The sequence below is a fragment of the Myxozyma melibiosi genome (genome assembly GCF_037950935.1).
Source record: "Myxozyma melibiosi strain Phaff 52-87 chromosome Unknown BZA70scaffold_1, whole genome shotgun sequence".
Lineage (NCBI taxonomy): Eukaryota > Fungi > Ascomycota > Lipomycetes > Lipomycetales > Lipomycetaceae > Myxozyma > Myxozyma melibiosi.
The window spans coordinates 711131-723844 of NW_027042915.1; the positions used below are offsets into that span (position 1 = coordinate 711131).

A 12714-nucleotide genomic window follows, 5' to 3' on the forward strand; every position below is an offset into this window, starting at 1 on the left:
TGGACCCCTTGCGCTATTCCGAAAGAAGCAGTCAAGATGCCTAATCCGGTTAGCCCCAATCCCTTGAAACTCGAGTGCCTGGCGAGAGCAGTGCGCGAGGCAGCTCGGGCTCAGAAAGATCATCGACCGCTTCCTCTCCTCCGCGCTGTTCTCTTCCCAAAACACCCCCGAAAGAGCCCAGGCATGGCCCTGCTCATGAACCACCCGCAAGCAGCCAGCTCCATGCCTCACAGCGGCCTTTCGAGTCCCACCGGCTCGGTGTTTGTCGACGACGACGTCAGGTATGCGTCCCCTATGCGCCCGTCTGCTCTGTTTTGGCTCAGGGTACTTTTTCTGCCCGTAGCTGCTAACACTCTCGCAGGCAATGGGACGAGGCCAGAGTCTCCGACTGGCTCCACTCTGTCAACTGCGCAAAGTACGCGCATCTCTTCGCAGGTCTGTTGCTCTTCATCTTCATCTACATACTCTGGCGGTGCGATCCTAACTTGGCTGCGGCGCTCTGCAGAAAACCACATCAACGGCGAGACTCTTCTCGAGGTCGACCAGAACATCGTCCGCGAGCTCGGAGTCACAAAGATCGGCGACCGTGTTCGGATATCGGTGGCGATCAAAGCCCTCCGTGCTCGTGCTCTCTCGAAAAAGAGCAAGACCTCGCTCGCCAGTCTCGACAGTGCCTCAGTATCGCCCTTTCCGGCCCCTGCTGCTTCTTCTGCTGTCCCGCCGATTTCACCCACCCACGTCTCCAATCCTCCACCGACCACGCAGCAGCGCACTGCGACTCTCCCTCTCGCTCATCCTTCTCGACCTCTAGAACAAAATTTCGTTAAGTTTATATTCACAAAGGGCCTCACTAAAGTTGTCGACATCTCCGGCTGCTTTAATGGCGAGGCCATCATTAAAAAGGGTATCCGCAAATTTGGCTCCAAAGACCAGCCTACAGACTGGACAATCTATGTCACAGATGACGTCGGAAACATACGAGAGGTCCAAGACGTCGAACTCGTCTCCATCTGCCACACCACCGTTCGCCCTGAGCGCGAGCGGCTAGTCCTCGTTCGCATCGGTCAAACTCCCAGTTCGGAAGAGTATCAGAAATCTCTGCAGATTGCCCGGGAACAACTCGCCCGCGAGGTCACCCAGCGACCCGGGACATTTATCGACAGCACGACGGCGTCTGAGCAGCAATGGCTACAGCAGCGTCAGCAGCAGCTGATTTCGGCACAGGCAAAACCCAACGTACAGGTGCAGACGTCCTCAATGTCTTCTACGGAAGATGGTGTGAGTCCGAATGGTAGTCCGGTGCGAACAAAGCGTATGCGAAATTTCTTTGGCCAGCGTCCTCCTAGCGAGCTCATCTCCTCAAATCTCGCTGAATACTTCCCTGGCCATGAGAGTCGCGTACTTGAGCAGACTGTGCGCAATTCCATCAGGAGGTCAAAACGCATCTCTAGTATGTCTCGTCGCATGTCTGTGGCGACCACAGCCTCTTACGCCAGCTCGACTACGAACCGTGAAAATAATCGCGAATCTATGCCTCCCGTCCCCACCGTCGGTGATGCCTGGCTCAGCGCGAATAGCGGTACTACTAGCAGTAATCGCAAGTCGCAGGTACAGACCACGGGATCTATCGCGCCGTCTCCGCCTGCTCTTGCGCGGTCTGGCTCAAATCTGCGACGCGTGCAACATCGCAGCTCAGTCAGCGTGAGCTCATCTGTCATTCTCACCGACGAGGATCAGCAGTCTACTGATACCCGTCGTACATCTCCTCCACTGTTTGAAGCAGGGGAGGAGAGCGATGAGTTCCGAGACTTCCAGAGAAACGCCGCCGCTCAAAGTATGCGACAGTCTCCGGCGATGACAGGCCGACCGTTCTCGGTATTTTCGCGAGCCGAAACGATTGCCAGTATAATGTCCGACAACAACTCTTATATCGAGGTAGACAACGTCGACGACATACCGGAAGAAGCTTCAGATGCTGAGTTTGATGGTGCAGAGGATGTCGATGGTGGACCTACACGGTGGATCAGAGGCGCTCTAATCGGTGCTGGCTCGTTTGGTAGCGTGGTCTTGGGCTTGAATGCGCTCACCGGCGAGCTTATGGCAGTGAAACAAGTCGAGCTGACGCAAAACAATAGACAAGGTGACCAAGCCAGAAAGAAGTCTATGATCGACGCTTTGCAGCGCGAGATCCAGCTTCTACGAGATCTGCAGCACGAGAACATTGTGCAGTATCTTGGATCGAACTCAGATGGACAGTTTCTCAATATTTTCCTGGAGTATGTTCCTGGTGGATCAGTCGCGACTCTTCTGAATAACTACGGACCCCTGGAGGAACCCCTGATCAGAATTTTCGTGAAGCAGATCTTGTGTGGCCTGAATTATCTTCATGGTCGAGATATCGTTCACCGCGATATCAAGGGCGCAAACGTGCTGGTCGATAACAAGGGAAAGATCAAGATCTCAGATTTTGGAATCTCGAAGCGTGTTGAAGCAGGCCTTCTAGCAAGCGGAAACAATCAACCCCATCGTCCTTCTCTACAAGGATCTGTTTACTGGATGGCTCCAGAGGTCGTCAAGCAGACATCCTACACTAGAAAGGCCGATATCTGGTCTTTGGGATGCCTTGTGGTCGAGATGTTCACCGGAACGCATCCGTTCCCTGAATTTTCCCAAATGCAAGCGCTCTTCAGAATCGGAACTCAGGCATGCACGCCCGAAATTCCCAAAATCGCAACTCCGATCGCTCGAGAATTCCTAAACTTGACATTTGAGCTCGACCACGAGAAGCGACCGATCGCATCCGAGCTACTCGACCACGCGTTCTTGGAGCCAATCGTCGCGGTCGGGGCGGGCAACTCTGTCTCGAATTTCTCAAGTGCGGAGGCTACGCCTGCGCCACTACCTGAGGGCGTTGCGGCTGCGCTTATGAAGTGAAATGGTGAATCGGTCGACTGAGTCGTCTCATGAAGACATATGTGCAATCAAGTGAATATACGGGACATGAAGAAGGAATGCAGCGGTAAAGATCGCAAATCTCGAAGAAAGAGACAACATTTTGATACCAGATGTGCAGGAGCATTCACTTTCGTCGTTTGACGGTTATTATTTTTGGATGGGAATCGTTTGCTTATATATATACCTTAATAATCGCTTGTGTATCTGGAGTTATTTCTGTATTTCGGTTTTTTGTTTTGTGCTGCGAGGGTTCTTTTATATATATGGAATTTGATCACTTTCGTTAAAAGATTATTGTTGACTGGTGATTATACAGATAAGACTAATCGAATTGTAGTTAAAGCAAGTAATTATTACACAAACGCATACAAAAGTACATAACAACGCACCAACATCTTCGTTGACTCCTTCCCTCGTCCCCTTTCTTGATTCTAACTATTTATAGAGTAAATCGATTAAAGCAAAACGAACTAAATTTTTCACAGTATTGTAACTTTACTCCCATTCGACGGTGGCAGGGGGCTTAGAGGTGATATCATACACCACTCTCGCGACACCAGCAACCTCGTTGACAATCCGTCGGCTGACGGTCTTCAAGAAGTTGGCCTCGAAAATATACCAGTCGGCGGTCATGAAATCGACGGTCTCGATAGCGCGAAGCGCAATGACCTGCTCGTAAGTTCGCTGGTCGCCCATGACGCCGACGGACTTGACCGGCAAGAGGCACGCGAACGCCTGCGAGATCTTGTTGTACAGACCCGCCTTGCGGATCTCCTCGATGAAGATGTAGTCCGCCTTGCGAGCAATTTCGACCTGCGAGGGAGTGACCTCGCCCAGGATGCGGATGGCGATACCGGGGCCGGGGAACGGGTGGCGCCAGACGAGCTCCTCTGGGATTCCCATCAAGGTGCCGAGGGCGCGGACCTCGTCCTTGAAGAGCTCGCGCAGAGGCTCGATGAGCTTGAGCTTCATGTTCTCCAGCAAGCCGCCGACGTTGTGATGGGTCTTGATGGTCTGCGAGGGACCCTTGAAACTGATGCTCTCAATGACGTCAGGGTAGAGAGTTCCCTGGAGAAGGTACTCAATCTTGCCGCCCGAGGCAGCGTCGAGCTTGGCAGACTCTTCCTCGAAAACCTCAATGAAGGTGTTTCCGATGATTTTCCGCTTCTTCTCGGGATCAGTGACACCCTTGAGCTTTCCAAGGAAGACATCAGATGCGTCGACGATCTTGAGGTTGATGCCCAAACCAGCGGTCAGCGTGTCGTAAACCTGCTTAGTCTCGTTGAGACGCATGACACCGTTGTCGACGTAAATGGCATGGAAGCGGTCGCCGATGGCGGTGTTGAGCAACTTAGCCGCGACAGTGGAATCGACACCGCCAGACACGGCACCAATGACTTCACCAGTCGGACCGACGAGCGTGCGAATGCGCTCGATCTCGGTGTCGATGAAGTTCTCCATCGTCCAGTTTTGCTCGCATTTGCAGACATTGATGGCAAAGTTGTGGAACAGCTTCTTGCCCTGCTTGGTGTGGGTGACCTCAGGGTGGAACTGGATACCGTAGATGTGCTTGGATGTGTGCGTGATCGCGGCAAAGGGGGCGTTGTCGGTGGTGGCAATGACCTTGAAGTCGGTGGGGAGAGCGGAGATCTTGTCACCGTGACTCATCCAGACCTAGAGGTGAGATCACCAGTTAGCTCACCATTGTCTCCTCTTCAGCCACAGAATTTCATCATGTAAAACGAACCTGAAAGTCATCGATGCCCTCAAACAAGAAGTGCTCGTCGACGGGCTTGAGCAGAGCATGGCCGTACTCGCGCTTGTCACTTCCTCCAACCGTTCCGCCAAGGGCCCAGGCCAGCTCCTGGAGACCGTAGCAGATTCCCAAGATAGGGACCTAGATCAAAAAGAATACCCTCCAGTTAATTTCTGTAATCATATCATCAAGCACTAATTCTAGACAGAAGACATACTCCGAGGTCGAAGACAGCGGGGTCGGCATGAGGAGCATCCTTAGCGTAGACAGAGTAAGGGCTTCCCGAAAGAATGACACCCTTGGGCTTCCAGGTCAGCTCGCTAATCTTCTGCGTGCACGGCAGCATCTCCGCGTAAACATTCAGCTCACGCAGACGGCGAGTGATCAAGTGGCTGTACTGGGAGCCGAAATCAAGAACGAGGATGGTATCAAAGATACCGGAGACCTAGAGGGAAGTTAGCGCTCAAGATCTCTATATATACAGCGAAACCAGCAGCTACTACATACCTCGGTAACTCCCTTAGCAACAGCGTCAGCAAATCCAGTCATTATGAAAGTACAATCTCGAGTATCTGTTGAACCACGGCCGGACAGTAACAAAGAAGAGCAAGCTCCACCAGATTTGCCCTGCGAGTCGATTTTTTTTTTCTCCCAGTGTGCGGCGCAGGTGGTCAAACCTTAACTGCCGGCGGGTTTGTTTACCGCGGGCCTCGTACCTGGAATCCCTTCCCGTCATCACGTGCAACGTCGATAAAAAGCGATGCTCAATCGCCCCGCGTCAGAGCAAGTGCCGGTCGATATCGAAGCTGCTGTGGATTGTGCAGAGTCAACCGGGAAGCTGGAAACAGGACATTGCACTATCTTGATTGAAAATATCGGCTTGAGTTTTCTTTCTACGAAGTTGCAGTTTCTCTTCCGATCCGAGATCAGAGTGACGAAAGAAGCGCTCAGGTCGATTGATTCCGACGATTGGACGTCCAGCGACGACGCGTTCTCCCGGTGTTGGTTGCGCTCAACGCACTTTTTCAAATTCAAGACATAAAGGGATTGCGGGTTCTTGTGAGGGACCATAATCGCATTTGCTTTCTGTAGCAAGTCTCGACGTCAGATACAGTAGCGAAACCCGCACGAGAAGCATGGCCTCCTCATCAACCTCGACAGTTACAGCTGCCCCAGTGAGCACATCTCCACCAACAACCGCGACCGAGGCAGTACGCGCATCGCAAGCCGGAATCAGTGACTCGCTTTTTGCTTCCGCTGTCACGGCCACGAACTCAAACTTGGCGCGACTGTCGAAAACAGTAGCGGCGACGTCGACCGCGCTCACGAGCGGAGCAAACTATGGCGAGCTCACGGCGTCATCACAGTACCGGTCGCTGATGAGCGAACTCGCTCCCACGCTACGCAAGCCTGCTATTCAGAAGCGACTGTTTTCGTTCAAGGGCACGGCTGCGGCTATGGCTCGTGGTCGAGCTACTACGAGTATCGCTGACGGCTCTGGCGAAGGAATCATGATCACAAAAGAAATGCTGCAAGATCTGCCTGATGGCGGAACTCGGTACTCGCTCATCCAGGGATTTAACGCAACTCTACCAGAGCCTTCAGAAAAAGAGAAGGAGCAGGGAAAGATGGTATATGTTGGGAAGGGCAAGAACAAGAAAATGGAGCCTGAGGAATCGGAGCCCGAGCTTACCGGAATCCAGCGACTAGTCAAGTCACGGCAGGACGCTGTCCGAAAGATGCAGAGGATTGAGATTAGAAAGGTATGTTGAGTCGCTATATTGATGACTGATGTGACGACGGCGTGTACTGATTGCTTTTACTGTCACAGGCTATCGTGGAGCAGAATGTGACTGAGATTGATCGGCGGATTGAGCAGCTCCTTGCGATCAAAAATCGAAATATGGAGAGATTGGCCAAGTATGAGGATCAAGAGCTTGAGATTGAAAACAAAAGTATGTGACTTGACTTTGCTGTTTTGTACGACCGCGCGGAAATTGACTGTATACGTTTAGTCCAAGTGATTGATTACCGGATCGAACTTCTCCAAGAAGAAGAACAAGAAGAACGCAATAAAGAAGCGGGCGAGTCCGAAGAGGTAGTCACGGCCGAGAAAGACGAACCAGAAGTCCTGTCCCATCCCCCAGACACAATGTCAATTCTACTCAGCGATTCTCTTGACCGATACAGCGAGACCTTGTCTCTTCCCAGCGAGCCCGAACGAGCATCGCCTGCGCCAGCACAGTCATCACCGAGTCCTCAATCTCCGGATGAACAGCCGCGGTTCCCCCAAGACCCTCTAGCTTTGTTTGCAAGCGTGATTCAGGATGACAACTACGACAGTGACAGCGATAGCGACGAAGAGCAATTTGCGCGCGACATGACTGAATCGATGCAAGAGGCTTGGGTGTCGTCTTTTATGGAATGGGATCGGTTGACTGGCGAATAGGTGATTTGCTGTTAGCTGATTGGCTCTATAGATCTTTTGGTTTTGTGCTGATATCTTCTTCATGTACGTGTTAATTGCACAGTGATTCTGCTTGTATATTTTTTTCCTTTTATATCTTGAGATGCCATGTGGGCATACGGATTGTACATACGGTTCCACTGAATGCCTCATTTTCTGTATTAAATTCTAAGTTATGAGCACTGCATATCTGTTATACAAATCGTTTCCACGTAGTAGCCATTCATTCGAGCAGGTTAGGTTTACTGCCCGGGAATAGCAAACATCTGCAGCATCTCAGAAACTGTTGATGCAAACTTGTCCTTGGCGATAACCATAAGTTGGCCCTGGGGAGCGATTCCGTAGTCCTGGAACGCACGCTTTGAATCAGCCTCCTGCGCCTCGTTGCTGAACTGGTATACCATCGACTGCTCAGCATTTTTCGTGAAGAGCTCGTCCTCGGCATGGAAATAGAAGATCTCCTTTGAGGTCTGAGCGGCCTTCTTCTTTTTCTTTTTCGGTCTGTCGTCTTCCTCGTCGATCTTTGACTCGATCTCCGTGAATGATTTAGAGACGATGATGTAATAGTCAAAGTCGTACTTCTCACCCTTAAGTATCACCGCTTCGTTAGTATTTTCTTTTTAGTTACATAGAAGCTCCAGCAGACTCACATTGTCAACCGCTTTCTTCATCTCGTCCAGAAGCATGTTGTACATGGGAGGTACAACTTCTGTAGGCATATTGATCAATCGTTCGCTGAACAGGATCGCAGTGTTCGTCTTTGCGTCGTCGGCCAGGAGTTCTTTCAGTTTTAAGTTTGTTCCCTCGTTCTTTTTTGATTTCGAGATGATATAGTCAATTATCTGTCTGAGCGCAGGGTGATCCCGGTGCACGTTCGCGTTCACGACGGTGAGGTACGCAAACGGATCACTTTCGGGCCCGTCGCATTTGATTGTCGATCCGAGACTTGACTGGGACAGAATAAGATCCGCAAGTGCTGAAAGATCAAACATGGTGCTGTCGCTGTCAAACGTCTGTCTGAGAAGGTTCTTGATTGCCTGGAAGTCAATATCCGGCTTAAAGTCGAAGAAATCAAAGTCGACGTTGACGATTTCCTCGTTGTCTGATGAGGACTGGGGGGTGTTGCAGTCAGCAAAGCAGCACAGATTAAGCAGACAAAAATAATACAGAATTCACTCACATCGTCGCCTTCATTGTCGACCTTCTCGACGTCTTTGGCAGTATCTTTCCGCTTGGCCATCTCTGATTTTGTTGCTGCGCGTGAAAATCTATTTTCCGAGGATGGAAATCAAAACAATAAAAAAATTTGGTTGGGAGTTTACGCTGCTGATTTGAAGACGAGGGGTTTGTGGATGTAGAAGAGGACGCGGTGAGTTAGCATGTGTTGACGGAGTATCGTCTAGATCCTCTAGGTTCTTTTAGCTGTATAGTGTTGTGGTTGAGTAGCAGTATGATAGAAGCCAATTACGCATGAAGAGTCTTTATGGGCTGTAGCAGCAGGTAGCAATAATTGGATATAGGCCAGCTATACCTGCAGGATGCAGATTCAGGGCTGCGAATCAAGAAATCACTATAATTGTTTAAACCTGCAATACAGGAAGGTTCTCTGACAGTCGTCTGCTCAATTCCATCACAGCTGCTTCATATTCTACTCGCTTTCTACTGACAGCAGAGGCTAAGTGATTTGTCCTCCTCAAACCCATCGTGAGAAGGCCGTCGGATGCCGTAGCGAGTCCACACTGCCAGACGTCCTCGACCTCCGCAGTCATCCTAACAAACCCACAAAACACCTCCCAAACACTCCCCGACCTGCCCCAGCACCCGCCAGCCAAACCACTTCACCGAACCCGCCCTCAGCCCGCTGTCCGCCGCTGTCCGCCGGAGTGGGGGTGTGTGGGGAGCCGCGCCGACATCCGAAGTGGGATAGTCACGTGCAGCCACGCTGATTCGTCGGCCAGGCACCAGCGGCCAGGAGGGTTCGGGTTTGATAGTTGTGGCCTGCATCCCGCTACACTTATTCTCATCGACCTTCGCCTCATCCTCTCCTCCATCCACCACCCGTCCTCTCTTCTACACATCTCCAATGGCCTCTATCGCCGCTGCCAAGCGCCTCCTGGTGAAGCGCTCCTTCTCTTCTTCTCCCATTGCCCCGGCTGCCAAGTCTGTCAACAGCGGCGCCTCGCGCATGATGCTCAGAAAGAACCCCATCCCCATCGTCGGCCAGCGTGCTGCTATGCGCATGGTCGACCTCGGTGCGCGTTCTGCGTCTACGAGTGGCGGGACCACTCCGGTACGTGACTTTGTTTTGTTTGGGTTCTTGTTCTGTATTTGAGAATTGCGGTCGTCGAGCTGGACTGAACGGACTACGATCTTGGGAGAGGAGTATGCATCCGAAGACCGATTGAGCACATCGAAGAGGTCCCTTCACATTTTTTGCACTGAGTCTCGGGCGCGGAGGCCTCGGCTCGAGGTATTGTTTTGGGAATACCATTGGCAAACGTATACCTTAAGTATGCTCAAAATTGGCCGATCTGCTTTGCTTTTAACGGATTTTTAAAATCCTGTCAAACGATCATCTCCGAAATCCGAAGAATAGCCCAACAACCATTCACTCCACTCTTCTCCACCCAGTCCAGCTCCTCGCTCAATTCTCAATTCGCAGCTCTCTGTTTCTTGTTTGTCTTCCTATTAACATCAACATTTTTCTAGTTGACCGTTCGTGATGCCTTGAACCAGGCTATGGCCGAGGAGATGGAACGCGACGAGACAGTCTTCCTCATGGGTGAGGAAGTCGCTCAGTACAACGGTGCTTACAAGATCTCCCGTGGTCTGCTGGACAAGTTTGGTGACAAGCGGGTGGTTGACACTCCTATCACCGAGGCCGGTTTCACCGGTCTCTGCGTTGGTGCTGCCCTTGCCGGTCTCAAGCCCATCTGTGAGTTTATGACTTTCAACTTTGCGATGCAGGCCATCGACCAGATCATCAACTCCGGAGCCAAGACCTTCTACATGTCCGGTGGTACCCAGCCTTGCAACGTCACCTTCCGTGGACCTAACGGTGCTGCTGCTGGTGTCGCTGCTCAGCACTCACAGGACTACAGCGCATGGTACGGTTCCATCCCTGGTCTTAAGGTTGTTTCTCCCTACTCTGCCGAGGACGCCAAGGGTCTTTTGAAGGCCTCTATCCGGGATCCTAACGTCACCATCTTCCTCGAGAACGAGATCATGTACGGTGAGTCGTTCGATGTCTCCGAGGAGGTCCTCTCGCCCGACTTTGTCATTCCCATCGGAAAGGCCAAGATCGAGCGTGCCGGTACCGACGTCACCTTGGTCTCGCACTCCCGCAACGTCGAGTTCTGTCTCCAGGCTGCTGAGTCACTCGCCAAGGAGAACATCTCGGCCGAGGTCATCAACCTCCGCTCGATCAAGCCCATGGATGTCCCCGCCATTGTCAAGAGTGTAAAGAAGACCAACAGACTTGTCTCGGTCGACTCTGGATATCCCGCCTTCGGTTTCGGATCCGAGATCTGCGCTCAGATCATGGAGACTGAGGCTTTCGACTACCTCGACGCCCCCGTTGAGCGGGTTACTGGCGCTGAGGTTCCTACTCCTTACGCCGCCGAGCTCGAGACCTTCGCTTTCCCCGTTCCTGAGGTTATCATCAAGGGTGAGTTTATTTAATTTCCACGTGCCAATTTTAATTACTTTTGCTAACATTATATTTTTCCTTCATTATAGCTGCCAAGAAGACCTTGTACTTGCCTTACTAAATGGACAGAATTTCGGCCTGCATCGCGTTTCGTTACAACGGACGTGAAATAGTGTCAGATTGACTGTTGCGTTTTTTCGATTAACCAGCGCTAGCTTAATCTTGTCGCTAGTAGCGTTATGAAAGAAAGAAAATTATAGAATCTGGCTGTATGGGCGAGATGCAGAGATATGTAGCATAATATAAGATCCTATTATTTAATTCACTATTTTACAACTCACTCTTGAAAACATTTATTATATTTAAAGGAGTATATTCCTTTTTTAAACCTCTCATTTCGAACAAACCGTAACCCAGTAATCATACATGCAAACCAAACGTAACAAAACACATAATATACAATAATACCACAACTCTCGCCTCATGCCTCAAAGTCCTCTCGCTGGCTGGCGTATGTGACACTCGCCTGGCCGGGAGGCAGTGCGATATCGAGCTCATCATGTGTCTGTTTCCCTTCGATCGCCCTCCGCTTACGTTCTCCGTTAAATCCGCTCTCTTCCTTCTCCTTCGCAATAGCAGCTCGCGCCTCTGCCAACATCTTGCGCTTATTCGCAGCCGCGAGTTTGGCGTTTTGGAGACCGTGTTCTTCGTCGCCGATAGGACGAGGGCGACCCCATGTCACTCGTAATGGGAATCCTTTGAGCACCAGAGTGGACCCGGTGGCAGCAGCAGCTTTTTCTGCTGCTTCTCGTGTATTGTAGTTGACAAACGCACAGCGAGATCTATGAGAACACACCAGAGACTTTAAGGGGCCGAACTGCGTAAAGTAGTTGCGCAACTCGTATTCTGGCAGGCTGTCCTCTACACCGGTCAAGAAGAGAGACATAATCTTAGGATCCTTGGGGTTCGTAAGAGGCTGTCCTGGAGGAAGCTTCGCCACAATTTTTGAGATATCGGCTGCTTTTGACTTTGATACTCCAAGCGGGTGCTTGTTATTCCGCCGACTGGTCTGGTCTGCATATTTCTCGACATTGCTGTACGCATTGTACGGCTGCGCGTTGGCGAGCTGCTGGAGAAGTTTCTTTCCAGCCTCCTCAGCCTGTCCTTGCGCAGCATACAGCTCTGCTTCGTCGCCCTGCTCCTTGAGTCGTGCTTCGATATTCTGCGCGACAAACTGCTTCGATATTATGTTCTGAGGCTCGCTTGTCGTCAAAGCCATACTGCCCGCAGCACCTCCCGCACCCACCATCTTCAAAGCGGCGTCACGAATGGCGATCGGTAATCCAAACGATAAATCAAGCATGCAGCTCTGGCAGCAGTTTTTCTGTCTCGCACATGTATTGCAGATTGTCGACTTCTTGTATCGTCCGCCGGCGTCTTCAGGTCGCCACCTGAAGACCGTGAATGGTCTGGTACAGATCTTGCATTGCTCGCCGTGGCGTTCTCGCGTCATCAAGGTATACGGATTTGGTCCCAGACACCGCTCGCACACGGATGGAATATCGGTATCCTCCCATGTTGACTTGTTGATATCAGATCTATAAGATGAATGTTAGTAACCTTCCAATAAAATTCGCAAAACAGATGAGATACATACTTGACCGCCGACATGATGACCTCTACTTTTCAGATCGCTATAGTTTTTTGCGTTGGCAGTACGTATCAGCTTCAATCAAAGCAGTTGCGCGGTGACCTGTGAGCTGTTGGAAGGAAGTGAAGCAGATGGATGACGAAGAGGAATTTATTGCTTGTGTGGCGTCAAGGATGTGGCGTCGAGGATGTGGCAAAGTAGATTATGTAATATCTGATTAGCAATCGATTATTCGC

The 12714-nt window shown here is 51.1% G+C and overlaps 6 protein-coding genes across 6 annotated transcripts; 3 read left to right on the forward strand and 3 right to left on the reverse strand.

Annotated features, from left to right (window-relative positions):
- Positions 1–55: 55 nt before the first annotated feature.
- On the forward strand, positions 56–3315 carry BZA70DRAFT_270888 (kinase-like domain-containing protein). The gene is made up of 3 exons (XM_064911383.1): positions 56–281; positions 362–435; positions 506–3315. The coding sequence occupies exons 1-3, from the start codon at positions 184–186 to the stop codon at positions 2932–2934; spliced, it is 2601 nt and encodes an 866-aa protein (XP_064770305.1). The 5' UTR covers positions 56–183; the 3' UTR covers positions 2935–3315.
- On the reverse strand, positions 3316–5338 carry BZA70DRAFT_270889 (uncharacterized protein). Its single transcript, XM_064911384.1, has 4 exons — positions 5219–5338; positions 4929–5156; positions 4703–4852; positions 3316–4629 (listed from the first exon to the last, which is right to left on the reverse strand). Exons 1-4 carry the CDS (start codon positions 5258–5260, stop codon positions 3451–3453), a joined length of 1599 nt encoding a protein of 532 aa, XP_064770306.1. The 5' UTR covers positions 5261–5338; the 3' UTR covers positions 3316–3450.
- Positions 5339–5427: 89 nt separating this feature from the next.
- On the forward strand, positions 5428–7367 carry BZA70DRAFT_270891 (uncharacterized protein). Its single transcript, XM_064911385.1, has 3 exons — positions 5428–6474; positions 6543–6666; positions 6727–7367. Exons 1-3 carry the CDS (start codon positions 5848–5850, stop codon positions 7158–7160), a joined length of 1185 nt encoding a protein of 394 aa, XP_064770307.1. The 5' UTR covers positions 5428–5847; the 3' UTR covers positions 7161–7367.
- BZA70DRAFT_8259 (p21-C-terminal region-binding protein-domain-containing protein) lies at positions 7338–8588 on the reverse strand. Its single transcript, XM_064915446.1, has 3 exons — positions 8359–8588; positions 7829–8290; positions 7338–7765 (listed from the first exon to the last, which is right to left on the reverse strand). Exons 1-3 carry the CDS (start codon positions 8416–8418, stop codon positions 7421–7423), a joined length of 867 nt encoding a protein of 288 aa, XP_064770308.1. The 5' UTR covers positions 8419–8588; the 3' UTR covers positions 7338–7420.
- A 526-nt stretch (positions 8589–9114) lies between these two features.
- On the forward strand, positions 9115–11163 carry BZA70DRAFT_270896 (uncharacterized protein). Its single transcript, XM_064911386.1, has 3 exons — positions 9115–9468; positions 9888–10845; positions 10917–11163. Exons 1-3 carry the CDS (start codon positions 9262–9264, stop codon positions 10946–10948), a joined length of 1197 nt encoding a protein of 398 aa, XP_064770309.1. The 5' UTR covers positions 9115–9261; the 3' UTR covers positions 10949–11163.
- BZA70DRAFT_243524 (putative Pre-mRNA-splicing factor slt11) lies at positions 11164–12642 on the reverse strand. Its single transcript, XM_064910596.1, has 2 exons — positions 12485–12642; positions 11164–12425 (listed from the first exon to the last, which is right to left on the reverse strand). Exons 1-2 carry the CDS (start codon positions 12496–12498, stop codon positions 11309–11311), a joined length of 1131 nt encoding a protein of 376 aa, XP_064770310.1. The 5' UTR covers positions 12499–12642; the 3' UTR covers positions 11164–11308.
- Positions 12643–12714: the final 72 nt, after the last annotated feature.